The 23,097-nt window shown below is 44.0% G+C and overlaps 2 protein-coding genes across 2 annotated transcripts; both read left to right on the top strand.

The window, feature by feature from the left end:
- Positions 1-1,809: 1,809 nt before the first annotated feature.
- On the top strand, positions 1,810-3,856 carry LOC133918101 (uncharacterized). Its single transcript, XM_062361851.1, has 5 exons — positions 1,810-2,045; positions 2,124-2,340; positions 2,734-3,366; positions 3,490-3,608; positions 3,739-3,856. Exons 1-5 carry the CDS (start codon positions 1,810-1,812, stop codon positions 3,854-3,856), a joined length of 1,323 nt encoding a protein of 440 aa, XP_062217835.1.
- Positions 3,857-10,763: 6,907 nt separating this feature from the next.
- Positions 10,764-11,380, top strand: LOC133918100 (uncharacterized). The gene is made up of 2 exons (XM_062361850.1): positions 10,764-10,844; positions 10,892-11,380. Exons 1-2 carry the CDS (start codon positions 10,764-10,766, stop codon positions 11,378-11,380), a joined length of 570 nt encoding a protein of 189 aa, XP_062217834.1.
- Positions 11,381-23,097: the final 11,717 nt, after the last annotated feature.

Below are 23,097 nucleotides of genomic sequence, written 5' to 3'. Positions count from 1 at the left end.
GTTTTGCTCGCCGCATGTTACCACTAGCATTTTCCCCTCTTGGAAACCAAGTTGTGGGGTACAGGCAAAAGAGACTGGTATCTATGCTCTCTAGGCTTGACAGCTCCAGTCATCCAAGGACAAATTAACTTCTTCGAACAAGTGGCTCGTCTACATGACTAAGCTCTAGCTGGCTACCGAAGCGACAAGCAATTAGGCAGAGCTAAAAGGCCAACTCTACCCGGCCCAAAGCTCCAAACGTCTCAGTTCAATGAGATATTGTCCTGTGCCTGTACGTGCACGGCACGACGGTGGCGTCCCAAAGAGAGGATTCAAGTGATCGTGTATTGCCGTTGCCGCCTTGGAGGCCACCTGCTTCGGGTTGAACTGAACCCGTGCCGAAAATTTCCACCACACGGCAATTGCATCGCACACGTTCTAATTTTCGCATGTACGTCATGTATCGACGTCATGGCTTCCATACGATTCAGTTCGTGATCATGTTACGTAGAACAACATTCTCTACGCAACATGATCCTCCGCTATCGCTCGTCGCCACACTGGACTATCTCTGCTCGTCCTTACCCTAGTACTATTCATCGGTTGTCCTCTATCGCCTACAGTCGGCGACGTCCCGTTGCTCTGCCCCCCATGCCCGTCTCCTCCGTCGGGCTAGCCTGTCGCTGCCAATCATCATCTAAACCTACCGCCCACTGGGAATCCAATACCACCAACCCAAAACCCAACCCCGTCACTAACATGTCTGATTCATGCTCCTAATTCCAGCGTCTAAAATTTAGAAAACGTGAAAAAAAACATACAAACATTGACAACAAGTACTACGAATCACATCCAATCCACGCTAGTGGCAAGCAGATTTACACGCTCATGAGTTAGCCTGTGCACCGCCTTCCGTTCCCTGCTACGGCGCTGCAACTCACCCCAATCGCCGTATGTGAAATGCCAATTCGCACGTCAAAAGCATTGGCCAAACCGCCCGAACGAAGCACGTCGACACGTCCGCCCTCGAAAGCTCGGAACGGAGAGGCGTCCAAGCGTCAAGGCCACCACCCCAGTACCGAGTCGTCATCGTCACCGCCTCACCAGTCACCACCACTTGCCGTTCTCACGAAAGGCGCGGGAGCCAGTTCGGCGTAGGCAGCAAGCGCAAAGGCAACGGCGCAGACCAGGCGAGTGGGTAGGCTGGGCCGCCGTACGCAAAACCGGTCTGATCCGGAGCCGATTTGACGCCACATCGGCCGATCCGAGCACGTTAGCGTCCGCGCGCCCCACTTCCGTTTCTGGCGCGCACGCGCGCGTCACGTCGGCGTCGGGGCGCGGCCCAGCTGTGCCGAACAGCCATTCTCGGACAGGGAGGGGAAGAGTCTCCTCCTCCTCGCCATCGATCGCATCTAGACAAGCGTTCCGGCACTTCGGCACGCCTAAATCTCGTCCACCGAATGGTTCGGCCTTCGGCGTCCGCTCCTATTTATGCCATCACTGTACCATCAGATTCCCAGCTCTTCAAGTGCAGCGCCGCCGAACCCACGCCGTACTTCAAATCCGGCCCTGCAAGCGTCGCGCCGACAAGGTATTTCTTCGGTTCTCTGGCTTGCTGTTGTTTGCGTGGTGTGTTTTTCACTTATGATCTTGATCAACTCTGGCACTCGATAGCTCTGTAAGAACAAACTGAATGCAATCATGGAAGTGGTCGTATAATAATAGTGCATAGACTACGTTATTACCGATGTTTGTCTAAGATGTTGCATCCCTTTTCCTTTTCTTTTTTTCGAACGGTGTCCTTTTCCTTTTCAGGTTATAAGCGTCGCGATGGATGAGTTTTCTCTGATCAGTGACCACAGTGTGCTACTTCAAGGCCGTGGCATGTTCTCTGCAGGCACAGAGGCTAGCACGTTCTCTGCTGATAGATACCTTGGTCTGGGCAATTCTTCATCAGGAGGCTATACAGTCCGAACACAAGATGAACGCAAGAACAAGGGAAAAGATGTGTTTGACTGTGACTGGCTTGAGCTGGGTGGCTTCGATGATTTCGAAACAAACCTCAGGTAATCTCCTAGTTACCTTGTACCCAGCAATGGCACCTTTTTGTGAAGCCTTATTTTTTTCCTTTTATTTTTCTTTAGAAATTTCGATCCCACGTTTGAGATAGGGAGCAATTACTTTGAGGATCCACATATATGGTCTTCAATTTGCTCACCAGAAGCTCAACTTGTACCGAGCAGCTATTTTGACAATATCGATTTCTCGATTGATCGAAATGAGAGCATGGCTGATCATATATTACAGTCATCAGTTTCAGTTCCTGATGCTACTAGTGCTAAACATTCATTCATTCATCAGGTACTTCCAAAATCCATCTTCCTAATTTGTTTTCTCTCCCCCCTTTTGAAGGTCATATGATGAAAAGTATTTCCTCCCGAAGGTAGCTTCTCTTGTCAATTTGTCATGCCAGGAGTCAAGACCTTTGCCCTGTTGAATATGCATCATATCTCCAGATTCTAGGCCATATTTTCCTGCAAACAATATAGGTCCCATTAGAGAAATATTTTATTTTTTCTCTAATGGGACATGGAGTCCGATGGCAAAGCCGTCTGGTTCGGCCGCGCCCACCGGAATTCGAGTCCCGTGTGTCGCACACCCCATCAAAAAGGCTCCAACGAAACCTTCGAAAAGAGGGGCCGGTATTAAAAAAAAAAGGAGAAACATTTTAATTTTTCTCTTCACCTTCTGCAGATCAATATGAAAAATCCGACCAACACACAGCAACAATCCAGGAATGAAGTGAGGGATACACCTTTGAACTGTGAGGCACATGCCAGTTCTTCTTCCGGGGAAATCGAGCAATTCTCACACCATTCAGATGCTGAACTTTTCTGCCCCTTAGACGATATTGCAAGCGCGAACCAAATCGGTGGCTGCGAGGAGCTAGAGGCTATTCTTTGCTCGAATCGGGAAATGCGAGTCCCAACGGCATCTAGCACCATGTGCAATGATGGAACGGTACCTTCATCTACTTTCTCAGGGCCAGATCTTGTTGCTGCTCATATTCCTCGCTCTAAGAAGAAGCCGCATGTTCTGTTTCATGGGACTCCAGATATGATCCTCGAGGGAATGGCTGAAAATCCACTGGATATGTACTTTCCTCTACTGTCAGCATATGAACAGCCTGAAATGCTTATGAGTGACACAGCAGCACAAACCTATCAGTTTCCAGGCAGCGATGTTCAGAACTGTGCAGGCTCGCAGTTTTGTTCGAAGGAGATGACTTCTGCAGAGTTACATGAGCAGCCTAGCTCAACATTGATCCTGGAAGCGGTGCCAGTAAAGGATCTTGGCTTCCAGAAGCTTCAGGAAGGCATGAATCAGGTAGGCAATTTACGGTAATTGGCATAGCATTTCGTAATCATTCTCGTGATGTAATCTCTGTCATTTCTTGATGTGATAATTAGTACTTACATCACATTTTGTATCCTTTTATGTACCTTGCAGATGGATGTTGCAACCAAAGGACGCATAAGGGATGCCTTATACCGGTTGGCCAACGGTGTCGAACAAAAGCATTGTGTCGCTAGTACAAGTGGAGCAGTGGGATCATCAGGTTCAAAGAGGTATGCATGGCATATCCATGTTATCTTTTGCTGCTTTCTTGGGTGCGATGTTCAAATGTGCTTGGAAATGTTGTACTCCGATCCAGCATTTGAAGTCCTGAATTAATGTATTTTATAACATGTCAAGCAGGTTCAAATCAAGCAGATGGACCGAGACGCAGACGAACCCCGTGGATCAGTCAGTAGCGCAGCTGCTTCTGCAGAAACCGTTGTACCAAAAGACTGCCTTGCCGCACCGTGTGGCATAGATAGTCTCCAACAGACTCGTCTCTTGCATTGCATTAGTTACAGAATTGTAATCCTTCTGTATTCTCATATTTTTTTCGAGAATGTATTTGTCTTCTAATCTGAAGTACGTCATATCTGATGCAGTATGATCCTTGTCGGTGGATGAACACCGTAAGTGGGGATCCTGAGGGACCCCCTTTGAGATTCGGCCGGAGGATTAATTCTGGATCTACCTCGTACGTAGATTTAATACGAAAATATAAGATCTAGGCGGGACGGATGATCGTCAGTTAGTAGGAGTAAATGCACAAGATATTTTAGACAGGTTCGGGCCGCACGGAGCGTAATACCCTACTCCTGTGTATCTGATGTGCTATTAATGCTCTTGAAATGCCTTTCTCTGGATCTCTGTGTTACAAGATTTTTTGTCTAAGTCTTGAGCTTCGGTCTTGCTTCTTGCTTGTTGAACCTCAGCTTGGCTTCACCTTGTCTCTTCGACCCAAGTTAGCCCGACCTTCTACAAAGTGCTCCTCCCTTTTATCCTATCAGGAGTGCTCCTCCCTTTTATCCTATCAGGGGAGGCTCGGCGTGCACAGAACGGGAGCACGAGTTCCCATAAACCATAAATGGAAAACAACCATTATGGGTCTACAGTTTGATGTTACAGGGGTTTAAAATGCGCCCTTCGGCTGGTCCCGTCACTCATTACGCCCCAACTTTAGCAGGTGCAGAGGGGCCCACCCGGCAGCCGCTGAATATCCCCGCATGCCCGTCCGGTCAGAGCAGATCTGACACAGTCTGACGCGGCAGGGTGGCAGTTGATACGCCTCGAGCCCAGCGACGATATCTTCAAGTCGTTTCCTTTATGGGCCCCGCAGGGTGATGTGCGATGGGACCTGTCGCATTAATTATCCCCACGCCTTCCTGTCAGGCGGTGGCAGGGACTGACGTACTCAGTACGACAGGCGGGGGGGGGGGGGAGTGGTTGGATGTGACACGCCACGCTCCCTCTTAAATGTAGCATCGGGCCTCCCACCGATTGACACCTCACCGTGGAGCCCTTTGTGGGGTCCACCGGCAAGAGGCTTCTCAGGTTCTTAGGGAACTCTGGGTGCTCGAGGACCAACTGTTCTTGGCCCCGAGCACCCTCTCCCGGATTCGTCTCTTCTCGGGTCCTCGGGGAACACCGGGTACTCGGGGGCCAACTGTTCATGGCTCCGAGCACCCCTCCCGGAACTGGCTCTTCTTGGGTCATTGGGGAACTTCAGGTACTCGGAGGTCAACTGTTCATGGCCCCGAGCACCTCTCCCGGAACTGGCTCTTCTCGGGTCCTCGGGGAACTCTAGGTACTCGGGGACCAACTGTTTATGACCTCGAGCACCCCCTCCCGGAACTGTCTTTTCTCAGACCCTCGGGGAGATGGTCCCCGAGGGATAGTACCACGTGGCACTTTGCTGTCCTGGCCTCGGGACTTGGAAACCCTCGGTTCCCATATCACCAACAGTCCTCGACCGTTTTGATTTGAGTACACATATCTGATGCGGTATGGCCGACCTAGTAAATACTAGCGGATTGGCGCTACGCTGCGTCCGTTTTTTTTTTTTTTTTGACAGAGCATGATAAAAAAGATAAAAATAGTTTCATCAATTTTAGGCATCTCAATATTTATTTATAAGTTTATCAATATTTAAGATATTCATTTAATTATGAAAAAACAGTGATACTTTCATGTATGTACATAATTTTAACATGTAGATGACAGTAATACGTAACTAACTAAATTCGTTTCATATTCTTTTGAGTTTTAGATATTTTCTATGTATTTTAGATTATTTCAACTAATTTATCAATATAACTATTATTACTTACGCTATTTTCTGGAACTTTGCAAAAATATTATGTACACATACGCATACATATATGCATGTGCATATGTATATGTACATATAAGTATATACATGTATACGTATATGTATACACACATATAGTATGTGCACATACGTGTGACATACATCAACAGTAGCTACAATACCTTATCCTAGAATTGCTCTACATCTTAGCACTTTAATATATGTAATAGACTAGTAAATAGCGTACAGTTCCGTTGTGCTGCTTGTGCATGAAATGTTATAGCACTGCACTTCTAAGTAGATAGTAAATACTAGCAGCATGTTTTACCATCAAGGGAACTGTTATATACTAGCAGCGTGTATTGTTCGGAGACAAGGCTAAAGCTCATTGAAGTTTCAGTGTGAACATTTGTATTTACTTCACCTTTCTCTTCCTTTTATTTTCGATATGCCGATTCCATTTGAGTGAGATTTTTTTTGGATGTTGTTCCTCTTTTTTTTAGACTAAGGGCCTGTTTGGTAGAGCTCTTCAAAGCCCTGATTCTGTGGTGGGAGTGATTCTGTGGTGGGAGTGATTCTGTGACTGAAAGTGATTCTCTAGTGATTCTCTAAAAAAAATTTGCCAGAGAAAATGATTCTCAACAGAATCAGAATCAGGAGAAGCTACTTTTTTCAGCTCCCCAGAATCAGCAGAATCAGAGAATCACTCCCACGGATTCCAGCCAGGGAGCTAAAGCTTGATTCTGCTGTTTGGCAGAGCTCCCCCTGATTCCAGCTGGGAATCAGCTCTGGGAGCTCTACCAAACAGCCCCTAAGATATTTTACCCTGACTTTTATTGAAAGCAAGAGTACCAGGATACAATGGGGAAAGGTTCACTCTGAAAGTCAGTAGCATCAGCCTGGGAGACACCAAGAGGGCAGAAGCTCCAAACAGACCTCACAAAAAAAAAAACTAGTACAAGACTAAACCTCCTGAAAATACTTAATCAAGAGTGTGTATAATGGGATGTTTAGAGGTTCTTATAGAAAAAAAACATTTTTTTTCTCAATTGCACTCGTACAGGTGCTTAGTCGAAGGGCAAGGTGCTTGCTTAAGCATCACTATTTATATTAGTGCTAACAAGATAGTTAATTATATTTAAACACATGTAGTTTTTGTTTGTATTGAAAATTATAATTTTTATATAGGTGCTTAACACTTTATTTTCTTAAAGATCTCACCATAAGCATCTAGCATTGTTGTTCACACCCTAAGAAACATCTCTGATGCAAAGTGACAGCTTCAGGAATTCGCATCACTAGGGCAGCAAAGTGGCAGCTTCAGGCGGGCATGACAACTCACGTTCGTTCCTGGGGCTCTGGAGGAATCCAACGTTGTAAACCAAGGGATTTAGCGAAGGGATTCAACGATTCTCCGGGCAACGGCGACACCACCTTCTTCTATAGGTCATACACATGGAGCAGGAGATTCTTCAAGCACTTTGGAACCCGCCTCTATAGCATCTAGGCCCTTAGATAAGTGTCAAGTGTTTCTGTGATTAATGACAACCGTATTATTGTGACTAACAATTTATTTTGAAGGGTATCAAAAATTTAGTTCATAATGATAATTAGGTATTCTTGGTCCCTAAGGCAATTCTGTGGATGATCAAAGGACTTGTGCATTAAGATTAAGGATCTTCTATTTCTAAGTGTCACAAAGGAGATGAAGAAAACTTAGAGTAGTATATGTCATTTTTTTAATCTTTTGACCGTACTATAAAGAGAGACTAAGAGTAGTAGCTTGATCTACTTAAGTCTAGACTTGTTTTGATGCATATTTATGAAATTATAGCACTAGGTAGCTCATAGAAGCCTATGGTTGAGATGTCAAGAAGTTAGAGCTCAAAAAAGTTTAAATTGGACGAGCTCAGAAAAAGTTTAATTCACCGGATGATCCGGCGTCTGAAAAAGGAACCCATCGGAGCTTTATTTGTTTAGCAAGACAAAAAGTAGCTGAATATACTGGATGATCCGATGTATAAGTTGATGGATCACCGGATGATTTTTTTTTGACACGTGTCCAAAAAATTTAGAAGTGTTACACCTGATGGTTCGGTGTTAATATGGTGAAATCATTGGACTAAGTTCAGCATAAGTGAACTTGCTCAGGAAAATGGAGTTGATCTCACCGGATAATCTGGTGATGAAAGTGTGGGATCACCGGACTAATTTTTCATAGGCAAATTGAAGATGTTATACTCACAAAATGGTTCAGTGAGTTGATTAGAGACTACACTGGAGTAATATTTTCAGAGAGGGTTGTTTCGGGTGTTTTGGATTTGAACTGCTCATCGGATGGTCCGGTGAGAGTCATATATGTACACTGGAGCATTTTCTCGAGAGGAGACTATGATGGTAGAAGCAGCTCAACCCATCAGATAGTCCGGTGTTGGCTTGATGAGAGTCATTGGACTAATATTTTCAGAGAGGGTTGCACCGAATAGTTTTTGGCTGAGTTACACTCACATGATAGTCCGGTGTTGAGTGTGTGTTCACCAGATGCATACACCAGACTATTAACAGTACAACGGCTATTGACAGCTGGCGCAATGGAGGATTGAAGTTTGAACTCACCGGATTGTCTGGTGTGAGTAAGAGGATACTCACCGGATCATCCGGTGTTAACAGAAAAATTGAGTGGTTAGGCAACGGCTATAATTTGGATCTCTAGCCTATAAATACGCATCCACTTGGTTTCATTTGGTGTTCTTGCGATCCAGAGGAGTTAATACACTATGTGTATCATCAAGAAGCAAGAGAGAGAGCACATGAGTTGATTTCCAAGTTCCTAATTGAAGATTAAGGACATCATTAGTGCTTGGAGAGTAGTAAGTGTGCATCTAGCTGTAGTCTAGGTTTGATCTTGATTAAGTGAAGCTATTGGCTTGTTACTCTTGGTGGTTGGCAATACCTAGCCGGTCTTTGGTGTTTGGTGGTGTCTCGGTGATCTATTGTAGTTCTTGTGGGAGCCTCAAAAGAGATATGTACTTGGTTTGATGCTCACCAATCTGGAGATGGAAAAGATGCAATCATGAGGGAGCACTTGAGTCTTGGTAACTCAAGGGGGAACGATATCCTTGGTGGATGCTCCAACGATGACTAGGTGGAGTGCCAACTTCTCGATACCTCAGGGTAAAATTCAGTGTTCTCTTGCCCATCTCTTCACTATTCTGCAATTCAATTTGACTATTTACATTCTTGCAAGCTTTTAATTCCGTATTATTCTTAGTGTCTTTACTTGCTTGTTTAGTTCCCTTCTCCTAACTTGTTCATGTAGTCGTATTTCCTTTCTTTCACGCTAAGGTTGCTATTTGTTCTAGATTTCGGTATAAGTTTTTAATTGCCCAGTTCACCCCCCCCCCGCGCGCTCTTGGGCCATTCGATCATTTCAGCCTCCAAAGTCGCAGTGGATGATTGATGAGGAGAGGAATGAATTTGCGAGAGAAATTCGGTCGAAGTTGTTCATTCATTCATCAAGGGAGGTGGAGGGGATCGAATTGGATAAGGATGCTGATGAATTAGATCACACCATTGGGCATATTCCTAATTCGGATGCAAAATTTGATAGGATTTTGATTAGGAGGGATTATGTAACGCCCTGAATTTTAGCATATAAAAATATAGCAAAATTCGCTCCAAATTAAAACTTTTTCTAATTATTAAACTAGTATAAAATCAAGGAAGTATATATTTGATGTATATATACTCGTATGTATATATTCAAATATATTATTTTGGGCTAAGTATTTCAGAAAGCACCAAGTTAATTTCTAAATTAATCGTTGCATTGAATTGATCATGTGCATTTTGGTTTATTGGTTCTTATGGTTCTTTGCGTAGCAATTCGAATTGAATGCTTCTCAATTCGAATCTATTCTAGTTCCTTTCGGCAAACTTCTAATCTAAACCCAACCGAGAAAATCGAGCTTCCAATCCAGCTAAAATCTATAATTCAATTATTCCATTGAATTATCCCCAAATAGCTTTGGTCAACTCGAATTTGAATGTCTCTAAAGTTCGAATCCCAATCTTGATTCAATTCTTTCGAAATTCATTAAATTCAATTCTCCTGAATTCAAACGTTTCTCGAATCCCGAAGCTTCAAGTATGAATCTTTCTCCTAATTCAAATACCCTTATTTGAATTAATGCCAAACTCAGATTCGAATACTCCTATTTGAGTTTAATCCTATATATCTCAAATCCAGATTCATCAACATGCGATTCGAATCCTCGTTGCAAAGTCTTGTCAATTTCTAATTCAAATACAATTGAATTACACCACTTCAATTCAATTCGAATCTCATATCAAATCCATTTCTAATTCAAATCTAATTTGAATTATGCTAATCCAATTTAATTCAAATACAATCGTTTGAATCTTTCCAAACCCGGTTACCAATTCAAATTATACAAATTGAATTACACAATCCACTTCAAATTCAATATATTTAATTGAATTATCACAAATCCATTTGATTCAATTGCATTCAAATTGAATCAATATTCATACGCAAATATCTCTCTCTCTCACATCTCTCCTTCTCTCCAGCACCCATGCCGGCCACCACCCTTTCCAGCTCCTTCCTCTATCTCCCTGCAAAGATCACACCGACCACCGCAAGCCCATCCCCATGCCCTGCTCTCTCCCGTTCCTTCCACTGCATGGCAAACTCCATCTTCTCCTCTCCTTGCTTCACCAGTAAGCTTCCCCACACAGGCACAAGCATACATACACACAAACATGCATACATACACACAGGCAAACACGCACCAACACAGCACAGCAGCAGCACATCACACAGCCGAGCGCAGCTCCTCTACCCGCGTGCACGCCGCTGCTGAGCCTCCACCGCGCTGTCAGCTAGCTGTGCCGCGCCGCTCCCTTCACTGCCCGTGCATGCGCCGTTTCGCGCGAGCCGTCGCTGGCCAGCTCGCGCTGCCGCCCGTGCGCCCCTTCGCGCCGGCGCCATACATGCCGCTGCTCACCGGCACGTAGTCGCTCACCCGAGCCATTCCGCCGAGCCGAGCCCACCATGGCGTGCCGTCGTGCCTGCGCGCCTCGTCGTGCCGCACCGCCGCCGTCGCTCAGCCGCGTCGCGCCGTGCGCCGTCCAGGTGAGCTCCCTGCTCGGTTCGCCTTCCCCCCCCCCCTCTCTGTTCAGGGCAGCCGCCCGCGCGTCTTCCGCGCCATCGCCTTGCGCCGCTTGCGCCGCACCGTAGCGCCGCTTGCGCCTTCGTGCGCCGCGTCGCCATCCCGTGCGCGCCGTCCGCCCATGCCACCGTGCTGCTCCCTTCCTGAGCGCTGTCCGCGCGCCGCGTTCCACCACGCCGCGTGCTCGCGCCGACCCGCCCCGCCCTGCCGGCCGCTCGGTCACCGCTCCTGCGCGCCTGTCGCGCTGCTCGGCCGCGCCCAGCTGAGCCGCGCTGCGCACAGCCGCCGCCCGTGTGCGCCGTGCCGCCTGGCCACCGCGCCGTCCCCGCCGGTCACCGCCTCCCTCCGCTCCCTTCACCATCTCTCCGCCGCGCCGACCCGCATGTCCTCCGAGCCGCCGCCCTCTGCACCATCCCGACCGTCGCCGCGCTCTGCGTCCCGCGCGCGCCGCGCCGCTGGCCGCCACGCCGGTCCGCGTCGTACTGCGCCACCAGCCTGAGCCTCGCTCGGCTTGAGGCTGTCGCCGCCGGTGAGCTCCTCGCCCCGGCCAGCGAGCCTTCTCCGATCCCGGCGCTACTCCTTCTCCCTCGGCTGCGCCGCCCGCGCTGATGGCCGCCGCACCGTCGCCGCCGCCGTCGCCGCGCCGGCTACTCTTCTCCCTTCGGCGAGCTCCGGCGTCCATCCCCTCTGGCCGGTGTCTTCCTCTCTCCCGGCGCCGCCCAACTCGAGCAGCCGCGCAGCGCCGCCTTCATCGCCCCGGTCACCCCTCTTCCTCTCAGCACCGCCGCTTCTTCTCCGTCGGCCACCCCCCTCCGGTGAGCTCCGGCTCCCCCTCCTTTTTCCGGCGCCGCCGCTCGTCCCCTCTCCTCCGGAGCCGGCCGTGCCTTATCCCTTCATCCCCCCCTGCCGAGTGGGCCCACAGGCCAGTCCACCCGAGCCGGTCCATGGTGGACTAGCCGCTAGCCACCCAAGGCGGCCCCGGTCCACAGCCCATGAGCCGAGTCCACCTGAGCTCGGTCCACGGTGAACCACCCTCATTCTCCCTCCGGTTCACGAATCCCGTAGACCAAGTCTATAAAATAGTACTCCTTTTTAATTTCCAGATTTATCTTTTCGGTAAATCTTCCGATAGCCATATCTCCTCCAATTCAACTCCGATTTTGGCGATTCTTTCGTCGATATTCCTCTAAAATCATAATTTTCATCCATGCCAAATTTTGTAATTTTTGGAGTTCATTTAATTTCTCATTCAATAATTATTTCGTGTCGCAACGCTTAATCTAGATTTAGATTATCTCCTTTAATAAATAAAGTCGAGTTTAGATAATTCCATAAATGTGTTTGAGATATAATCATATTTAAGTTGCTTATATTAATCTCGCTTAAGTGTAAGTTAATCATCATATGAGTTAAAAGGTAGGTTTTAGATTAATCTTTTAATCAATGTTGCAATGTATTGTTATCTCATGTGATATTTCATGTGATGGCTTACAATTAATCTTAGCTCAATTAAGGTAATCAATTAACCCGTGTAAATGATAGATAAATAGATATTAGTCATTAGAATGTGATAGAATAATTTAATATTGGTAATTAATTAATTGAATAACCTTTTGATAATTAATTAATTAGATTCAAAGAATAGATTAGCCAAATTATTAATTGCATGTATGCTTTTATGATAGCAATAAAATATGACTTAGGTAGTGTGGCAATTAAGCAATACTAGGTAATTAAGGTTAGTTGCTAAACGACCATGTTTTAGTGCTATAGATTAGAATATTAATCTCCACACTTAAGCACAGATAATCGTTTAGAGTTATACTTACGTATATATGTATACATGCTCACATACATATAGACATGAGTATTACACATATATTCATGCATGTACACGTGTACTCACCTACACGTAGAATCTCTAGCTGTCGTCCTTCGACAGTTAATCTAATAAGAGTTCACCTAGTTAATCGTGATTTGTTCAGGTTTTCTCTTAAGTTGATAAAACAACTAGGTTAATAGCTTAGCCTAGCTTCGCTAGATTATCCCGTTATTCTCTGTGTATTAGTTTCGTATTGATTAGAGTTGTCGATTGTCTCTTCCGCTAGGTTTACCTTTCATCGTTTTCTCCGTCGTTCTTTTTTTTCGCTTTGGTATTTCTTGGTTTTGTCCTGGTGTTCATTTGCTTAGTCGTTGTGCACTTTTTGTCGTTAATATGCGTAGACTCGAAGTCAAGGTTCTAAGCAAGAACGCGAGGAAGGAACTGAAGGCAAGGTCCAACGATGAAGAAGAACCCTGGGAAACTCAAGAGACAAGACCAATCTTGAACTGACCGTTCAAGAAGGCAAGTCCTATTTTCTTGATCATATTGAACCTATGTTTTCGAATAATATATATGATCAACTAAAATCGGACTTATTATCGCATGTGCTATATATTGCATTTTCTTTCAAACTATTTGTAGTAGTTAACCCTATCAACACTGCCATGCCATACATGTCATCATCCAGAATACATATCACCTTAGGAATACCTGTTGTTAAATATATTAACGATGGACGACGTCTTGATATCTAGCATGCTTAGGATTGAATACATCTCCTCGGAGATGTCGCTTTTAAAATACGTCTCCTCGGAGATATTGCTTTTAAAACACTTCTCTTCGGAGACAAGATTTACTGTTATCAACAATAACTCATATACCATGATTCCTTGATGGTTGTGAATTCCGTGATTGTGATAAAATCCTTGATGTCGGGTGGGACATGGAAGGTGATGTGTAAAAATGGGTGAAAACTGTTTTGGCGCGGGCAGGTAGAGTGGTCCTCCGGGGAGGATGCTCATGGGGGCTTGAGTTACATGATGGTATTCATTGCCCATGAAGATGCCTAGCCCGGCCGCTTAAGGACCGAGTCTTGCGCCGTCATGCTTAGCCACCCCGTGCAACCATGCGTCCTGTATGGGCAGGACTTGATTTTCCTTCACTGGACTGAGTTGGGCATCATACCAGGAGGCTGAGAGCAACGAGCAGCCAGGGGTCTATCTGTCCCGCTGTTTGGAGGTTCAGGGACCGGCTTAGGCTTAAAAATGGAGGCTGACCTTCGGAACATGCAGCTCTGGAACTTGGCGTGTCTTGTGGAAAAGCCCGGCAGGAAAGGTGTTTGGAGAGTCTCGGTATGATTCGCTCCTCCACTTGCAACGGTTGGAGGCTGAGCATATCGTATGGGTAAAGCTGTACAACCTCTGCAGAGTGTAAACCTATTCGAATAGCCGTGTCCACGGTCATGGACATGCAAAGCATTGACCTCACTTGAATAGACTCTGGGTGTGTGAGTTTTGATGAGTGAGTGTGTGGACTAGATGTCCGTGTGATGTGGTTCCTGGCGCACTCCGCCAGAAGCTGTGTGGTACTAGAGGTACACCAGATGTGATAAAAGGGACTGCGGAGTGAGGTATAGCCCCTCCCAGGACTGAAAACCCCCCAGATACAACTTGTTACCCTGGTTTTGGTTTTAAAACTATTTCGACAGGTTTGCTATCAGGTCACCTTCTAATACGTTGGGGACTTGAGGTGATACTCAGTACCAACAGAAGATGCCTGAACCGTTTTACTTCTAAACCGTTTTGAAAGCTTTGTTATCAGGTTACCTTCTAATGCGTTGGGCACTTGAGGTGATACTCAGTACCAACAGAAGATGCCTGCCTTTGTTTTCAAAAGCTTTGTTACATTTATTCCAAAAAGGTTAACGGTGGAGAATATAACTGGATATCTGCATAAAACCTGTTTTACGCTTAAAACTATGCCGTAAAACCTTATCCTTCAAATATCCATTATGCATCTATCAACCCCCTTGAAGTAGTATAGGACTTGTTGAGTACCTTCCGTACTCAGTCTTGTTGCTTTCAGATTATTGAGTTGGAGATCAACCTCAACCCAGATGAATTCGAAGAGAAGAAGTCTAAGGTCGTGTCCGCACCTGAGTTGCCTGTGGCATTGGGTTGCATCGTCGTTTCGCTCCGCAGCGCTGTAGGCTCTTCTGCCTGGCTGGTCTGCTGTGGATTCTTGTCCACCAGACCATCTTTTCTCTTTTCAGGTATTTATTTTACTTATTTGTATTCGAAGTATGTATTTGATATCATTTTGTTGAATTCTGTGCGTATCAGCTACTTGATCCAGGGACTGATACAGGAGGCACAGGGGAACCCGGGTCCGGGGTCCTGACAGATTACGCGCAACAATCTATGGTGAGGAGTCCGGTACGGTTGCTGTCAAGGAAGACAATTGGGGTCAAAAATTCTGGAGCACAAATGAGGTTTCCGAGTATGGGCCAGGATGGATTAGGGCGAATGGGCCAAAATTTTGCTTCCAGGCCGATGACCCATTCATATGCTAGTATATATGCTCACTCCAGTCGATCGCTATCAGCGGTGTGGGTGTGGATATCCAAAGTGAGCGCATTGCAAGGGTTAGGGTTTCCCGTGAGGCCAAGCGAGATACGGCAGTTTGGGTCGCTTGCGTGTAAGGTGCGCCGCATTAGTCCTCCTCCCCCTCTCGCCCTCTCGTTTGCTCAAGTGGTTCGTGGAGAGGATATGGTCAATCGACCTGAGCACGGTCAGGGTTGTGGCCGGGGGAAGAGGAGACAAGAGGATGAGTCGTGGATGGATGAGGATGACCTACTTAGAGGTGACTCCATTTGGGAGAGGGATCTTCGCCAGAAGCTACAGAGGAGATCAAGCTCCATGGTGAGAAGGGGAAACAAGATCTATGCGTGGGAAGGTCCATAGCAAAGAGACCAAGGTGGCCATTGGAGCTCTGCTCAAGAGGGCAGAAACTTGATTCTGCAAAGTGGGTGAAGTGGTAGGCATACATCTCAAGATGCTCATGGAGGAGCCAGATTCCAGAAGGTAGAGGACCATTCGAGGCAAGACTTTGTAGATCTACGTCGAGATCCAACTCGAGGTAAGGCTCCTAAGTCGAAACAATATGACGTTATCATGTGCTTTTGATGTCAGCAAGAAGGACATCATCAGATTGATTACAGTAATGATCATGTGTTTTATAAGTGTAAGAAGTATGGGCATATGGTTGCAGAGTGTAGATCTTTATCTGCTAAGGGGAAGAAACTTAAGATGCATGGGTTTAGTATTCCAGAGCAAGATTTTTATTGTCTCAATATTCATGAATCTAAAACTAAGACTTTCTTAACCACTAGGGTGATTTCTGCCATCTAGGGCGATGCTAACGAGGAAAAGTTAGAAGCTGAACTTAAAAGGCTTATTGATCCTAATTGGAAATGGAATATTAGGATGATTGACAGCAATTAATTTCTTGTTGTTTTTTCTACAAAAGAATATTTGGAAACTCTTTCAAGGCTCTCAATGGTTGAGTTAGCTTTACATTCTCTTGTTGTTAAGATCTCAAAAATAAATATTGATCCTAGTGTGACTAACTTGCTTCAAATAGCTTGGATTAAGATTTTTGGTATACCTGATTATGCTAAAGAGGAGGAACTAGTCAAGGAGATCACCTCTCTATTGGCTGAACCTGTTGTTGTTGATGAGTTAAGTCTCATGAGAGAAGGGTCAGTTAGAGTGAAAGTGAATTGTAGAAATCCTTTGAAGATAAGGACTACTATTGAGATCTTCTTCAACAAAATAGGTAAAGAGATCACATATGTTGTTAAAACTTTTGAGGGGTAAAAGACAGGAGGATGGGCCCTTCAAACATGATCCCAAAGATCATGAGGATGATGATGAGGATAATAAGATAGCAATCCTATGAGAGGATATAAAGGAGGCTCTAACTCATGGCAAGAGGAGGCTTCTAAGGATGAAAATGTATCTAAAGTCAAGAAATGCCAATATATTGTAGCTTCAGAGGAATCAATTCCATATGAGGAGGTGAATCCCATTGCAGCCTTTGATCCCAGGGAAGGATCTATAATGGAATTTTCAGACTTTAAGAGGCACTTTGTTGGGGGTGAAATACATTTATCTATGAAGGTTGATATGAATAGTGAGAACTTAGGGTCCAAGAGTATATAGCTACATGAGGGTGAGACCTTTGATATAACCAAAATGTCACAGGATAATACAGTTGTTGTTTCTGATAGTTAGAAGGATTTGGCTCAGGTAGTCAGTGCGATTCCCAATGATAAAGAAGAACTAAAGTCTGATAAGACTGACCAAGCAAGATTGCCTAATGGTCAAATTGTGGTCCACATCTTAGAGGGTCCTTATCTGATATAGGCTGCAAGATGGCCTTCTATGATTCAGCAATATGAGAAAATTGTTGGTTTGGGAGAGGGTCAGACTGCTGTTATATCTAGGATTGAGGCTCAAAGCATACATAAATGCTCCACTCAAAGCATAAGCAAGATCATGCCTGAGTATAATGATGGTTTGAAGGGTTTGTGTTGGGGGTAATTTCATGACAATGATTCCAGGGTATATCGGACGATGGGTGTGTGATCCTTATTTGGTAAGCGTATGTTGGATTCGGCTATGTGTGTGTGTGTGTGACTCAAAATTACCGGGGTTTATCCAGGTTCAGGTCCTCTTAGGGTAATAGCCCTACATCCTGTGTATTCTTCTTCTTGTTGTCTAAGTGAGGTACGAATGATGTTCTTGATCAGCTTTCTTCTCCACCTCTTTCACCTCTAGGCCTCTTTTCCTTCTAGCCTCCATTTTTCTCCACCTCTTACAAGCCTGGTACTCCTCCCTTTATATAACAGAGGGAGGAACAATTTACATTTGAGTCAAGACATAGACTCAAGCCTAGCTAGAGCTTCCCACCTAAGCCCATCATTATTAAGAGCAGACATATCCATTTGCTTTACAGCGCTACAAAGTCTATCCCATCGTTCCACCGCCTGCGTCATCTTGGTCGCGTGGACTGCCTTGTCCTGTCCCACGCGTCGCTTGCGCACCTGTAAAAAGACCTCCTGCCACACCCATCAGGCCGTCCCGTAGCTTTTAATGCTACGGGACGGGATACGGCAGCCCTGCACCGGTCATGCTTTGGACGATCTAAAAGAGGACCTGGGGAAGAGAAATACTCGAGTGAAAAGGTATTTATTCTGATTTAGACTGTTCGGACACATACCTGCCCCGCGACCAGAGGGGATTGGTCGCAGGGATTGTTCCTGTGACCTGGGGACTGGTTGCGGAGCTTGGTCGGAGAGCTTGGTTGCATGGTTGTAGGCTGGTCGCGCGGGGCAGCTATGGTCCAGGACAAAACATGACACACGACACCTGCCGATATCGTACCGAAGTGGATCTGTCCGCGAGGGGATCCTACTATCCTTTACACCGACAGTTTGGATTTTGAGTCTCAGCCTGATGATACCTATATTGGTGATGATGATGGAGTCAATGATAATAAAGATCAAGGGTGGTCTATTCCTGTTGTTAAGAAAACAAGAAAAAAGGGTAAACATGATTTAGTTGCTATTAGATTTAGTACAAGAGCCCCTCGAGATGGTATTCCAATTCAAGAGAAGGCCATGGCTAGGGTGAACATAAAAAAACTTAGAGGATAGAGGTAATTCTTTATCTATAAATCCTTTTACCATTCTTAATAATGTTTCTAATGAACATATTAGTTCTATTATAGATCAATTAGATATAGAAGTAGAAGATGTGAATAGTACTATTTCTGCTTTTAGAACTGAGGAATATGCTAGAGATGCTATTGCTGAAGCTAATTACAAAGCTTATCTTCAATCTTTAGTTGATAAAGATATTAGGGATGAAGAGAATTTTTTGTCTGATATGACTATGGTGGTCATTGATAATAGAAATAGGGGTGTTTCTGTGGGTGATCAGTCTGGTAACACAAGGTGTGTTCCAGATAGAGCTAAAAAGAAGGGGCCAGGTAATAAAGAGATTTTAAAATGAGATTCCTTTTCTGGAATGTTAGGGGGCTGGCTAAAAAGGCTAGAAGAGGTCAGGTTAAAGAGATCATTAAATAAGAGAATTTAGATAGGATTGGGTTGCAAGAAACCATGAAATTTGAATTTGATAGCAAGGAGCTATCGCAACTGGTTAGTGGGGTAGATTTTTTTTCTGGATCTGCTTACCATCTAGAGGTCTTTCTGGGGGTATTTTGGTGGGCATCAAGGGGGATGTTCTGGAAGTTGAGAACCACTGGGTAGGGGAGTTCTATATTCGGGTAACTTTGAGAAATAGAAGGTCTAATGTTAGATGGAGTTTGGTTATAGTCTATGGTCCTGCAAATCATGATTTATCATATGACTTTATTAAAGAGCTACATGATATTTGTGACAAGGTTTCTTTCCCTATAGTTCTTGGGGTGATTTTAACTTGATTACATTTAAGGAGGATATTAATACAGGACATGTTAATCCTAAGCTGGTTGATTTGTTCGATGGTTTTATTGACCTTCATCACCTTATTGAGCTGAAGAGGAAAGGGGGAAGGTTTATTTGGGCAAATAAACAGGATAATTTGGTCATGGTGAACTTGAATAGGGTTTTGGTTTCTTGTGATTGGGATATTATTTTTCCCCTTAGCACTGTAACAAGTCTGACCAGAGTTGGTTCAGACCATACTCCCATAGTGTTATATTTAGAGGTAAAAAATTGTTCAGACAAAAGTACTTTTTTGAAAAACAGTTGTTGCTAATTGAAGGTTTCAGAGATAAAGTCTCAAAAATGGGTTGAGTGTAAGGAAAGAATGCCCGATCAGATCTATTCCTTGGATAAGTAGCATAGGTGCATGTCCAAGGCTAGACAATTCCTTTAAAGGCTGACATTTGACTTAGATTGGTGAGAATAAAAAGAGGAGAAAAGAAATTAGGATTCTTTTAAATGATTTTGACTAGAGAGCAGAGTATGTTGGTATTAGTGTTGAAGAATGGAAGCTTAGATCTAAGTTGGAGTAAGAGATGAAGCAATTTTCTCATGGATGAAACCTATTGGAAGAAGAGAGGCGGTCAGGACTGGATCCTTCAGGGGGACAATAATAATGGGTTTTTTTCATCGTTGTGCTAATGGTAGAAGAAGTAAATATCACATTATTTCTCTGGAATCTGAACATGGCCTAATTTCCAAGCAAGTTGATTTACAGAAACATGTGGTGGGTTTTTACAAAACCCTGTTTGGTTCTAATACAGAAAATCACAAAATATCAAGGAAAACTTTTGGAGCATCAATAGATCCAAAATCAAGATAGGGAATCCTTGATCAAGGCGATAACTGAAGATGATATGAAGGGTGTGGTGTTTAATATGAAGTTAGACATTGCATCTGGACCAAATGGTTTTAGGGTATCTTTCTTCAGAAATTACTAGGATGTGATAAAAAAAGATATTATGGATATGGTGAGAGATTTTCAAAAGGGGAGTCTTGATCTTAAGAGATTAAACTATAGGGTTATCATTTGGTTCCTAAAGTTAAAGATGAAATCAACATAAAATAATTTAGGCCTATTTGTTTGTTGAATGTGGACTATAAGTTGTTCACCAAGATGATGACAGATAGGATTAGCTCTTTGACTGACCAACTGATTAAGCAGCAGCAAACAACCTTCATCAAAGGAAGAAACATTTTAGAAGGGGTTGTGATCTTGCATGAAGTTGTGCATGAACTCAAACATAGTAAAAGACAAGGTGTTATTTTAAAAATTGATTTTGAGAAAGCTTATGATAAAGTCAAATAGAACTTTCTTCAGGAGGTGTTGGAGAGAAAATGTTTTCCTGTCTTATGGATCAAATGGGTTATACAATATGTCCAAGGAGATCAAATTTGTATAAATATAAATAGGCAAATGAGCACATATTTTAAGACTTAACAAGATTTAAGACAAGGAGATCCTTTATCTCCCATTCTGTTCAATTTGGTGGCTGATATTGTTGGAGAATTGATTTATAAGGTAGCGGATAAAGGGCTTATTACTCGGGTGGTGGATCACTTATTATCAAAAGGGTTGTCTCACATTCAATATATTGATGATACTATTATTATGTTTGATAGAAGTGACTAGTCAATTCTTAATTTGAAGGTGATCCTTTACTGCTTTGAGTGGTTATCAGGTCTTAAGATTAATTTCCACAAAAAGTGAAGTTTTGGTTTTTGGGTGTGATCAAGAAGGCAAAGAAAAAATTGTAATATGCTGAATTGTAAATTGTATGTCTTTCCTATCAGTTATCTGGGTATTCCCATATCTAATCAGTACCTTGGTGTGAGAGATTTTGATCCTGCAAATATAAGGTTGTATAAAAGGTTAGCCCCTTGGAGAGAGAAGACTATGTCTTTAGGAGGTAGGTTGACTTTAACTAACTCATGCTTAAGTAGTATCCCCGTCTATAATATGGATTTCTACCTATTGCCAGCAGGGGTGCATGACAAGATGGACTCCACTAGAGCAAATTTTTTTAGCAAGGTGGAGATGACAAGTTTAAATATCATATGGTGATATAGGAGACAGTTTGTAGACCTAAGGAGTTTGGTGGGCTAGGTATTGCAAACACTAAGATTCGAAATGAGTGACTGCTGGTGAAATGGATCTGGAAGATCATTAGGAACAATGAGGAGATATGGTGTCAAATTCTAAAATCTAAATACATGCCTAATGATCTGTTCTTTAGTTCTAAGAAGAGAGGAATATCCCAATTTGGCAGGAGCTTTATAAAGTCAAGCATCTCTTTAAGTAGGGTGTTTATTATAAAGTCAATCGGAGGGCAAGGTTGTCTTCTGGAAAGATATTTGATTAGGGGAGACTCCACTCTATATTCAATATCTTGACTTGTATAAACTCTACAATAATCCTAATATTTTAGTTGAGGATTGTGTCATGGATAATAACTTGAGTGTCCTATTTAGAAGGTCTAAAACCTGAGTGAGCAGGAAAATTTAAAGAAGCTTTATGAGAGACTTCATAAGGTGGATTTGAATGGTAATGATGATGAGGTGTTGTGGGCTCTAGAAAAAACTAGAAACTTTATAACTATATCTCTATATAGGTTTACCACCTTTGAAGGTGTTATCAGCAAGGGGGCTGATGTGATCTGGAATAGCAAACTGTCTCTGAAAATCAAGATTTTCCTGTGGCAGGCTTTCCACAACAGATCAATCTGTTGATCTGTTGTGTCACTGGGAAAAAAAGGGATTGGAAAGGAACTAAGAATTGCTGTCTTTATGGGTAGTTGGAAAATACTAATCATATTCTTTTTTATTGTCCCTTAGCTCATTTTGTTTGGTGTTGTCTCATGGAGTGTTTTGATCGGAGGACTTAGCCCAAATCTATTGTAGATTTTCTGTCCATTTGGCTTGGTTTGTTTTTTAAAGGCTCGAAAAAACTAGGTGTATTTCTTTTTACAGGTTTAGTTTGGGCGGTTTAGAGAGCTCGCAATAGGATGACGATAGAAAAGAAATTTCCTACGCTTCCCATTAATATGATTTTTTCTGGGATTTCGTATTTGCAGAAATAGAAGATTTTTCTCACTTTAGAGAATAGAAAGTCTTCGTAGGCAGTATTATCCAAGGTACTCCAGTGGATTTCGACGTCCAATATGAACCAGTCTCGTCTCTAGTTTATGACATAGTGGAATTTTAAAATCCGGCTTTATTATCATTTTAGTTTGATGTCTGTGTCTTTACTGTATCTAACTCATGGGTGAGCTGTTTAGTCAGTTGGATATTTGATTCTGATGGTCTCCTGTTAGCTAGGTCTCTCTAGTTTTGTGTTTTGTTTTTTTTCTTTTTTATTATGAACTATATGGCTGTAAGACTCTATATTAGTTTTTAATAAAAACTGAGTAAATCTCGTTTCTAAAAACAAGTGTCAGCTTCAGGAATTCGCATCAGAAGAGCAGCTCCGGCCTGCGCTCCTGGTCCCGCAATCTCCAGGAGCCAGCATTGGTTTTCTACTATCATTGCGCTTTCCATTCCGTATAATCGCACAAGGTACGACGTTTCCATCCTCTTTTCTTCGTGGGACGTTCAAAAGTGTGCATACGTTTCTGACAAGTGGGGCCGCCGACTTGTACCTGTCGTCTCCCCCGGGCGCCCTGCCCGCGCACGGTGCTTCAGGTGTCGCTGCCCGCCAACCGCCGCGGGCAACGCCACAACGCTGCTGAATCCAGCAGACTCGCCACCAAACAGCACAAGCGTCTCCAGCCTCGAAGCCGCTCCGATCCGCCGTCTCCGCATTCCCCCACCCGAGCAGAAACCCCGAACCCAACCCAAGGGGGCT

The sequence above is a fragment of the Phragmites australis genome, chromosome 5 (genome assembly GCF_958298935.1).
Source record: "Phragmites australis chromosome 5, lpPhrAust1.1, whole genome shotgun sequence".
Lineage (NCBI taxonomy): Eukaryota > Viridiplantae > Streptophyta > Magnoliopsida > Poales > Poaceae > Phragmites > Phragmites australis.
Note: the sequence above shows the minus strand (reverse complement) of the source record. Positions and strands in the feature narration are given on the sequence as shown.

Excerpts from the sequence above, each read along its gene's own strand:
- LOC133918101 (XM_062361851.1), top strand. The coding sequence starts at position 1,810 with ATGGATGAGTTTTCTCTGATCAGTGACCACAGTGTGCTACTTCAAGGC. Across the intron at positions 2,341-2,733 it reads AACATTCATTCATTCATCAG|ATCAATATGAAAAATCCGAC; the intron begins GTACTTCCAAAA and ends CACCTTCTGCAG. Across the intron at positions 3,367-3,489 it reads TTCAGGAAGGCATGAATCAG|ATGGATGTTGCAACCAAAGG; the intron begins GTAGGCAATTTA and ends TGTACCTTGCAG.
- LOC133918100 (XM_062361850.1), top strand. The coding sequence starts at position 10,764 with ATGGCGTGCCGTCGTGCCTGCGCGCCTCGTCGTGCCGCACCGCCGCCG. Across the intron at positions 10,845-10,891 it reads TCGCGCCGTGCGCCGTCCAG|GGCAGCCGCCCGCGCGTCTT; the intron begins GTGAGCTCCCTG and ends CTCTCTGTTCAG.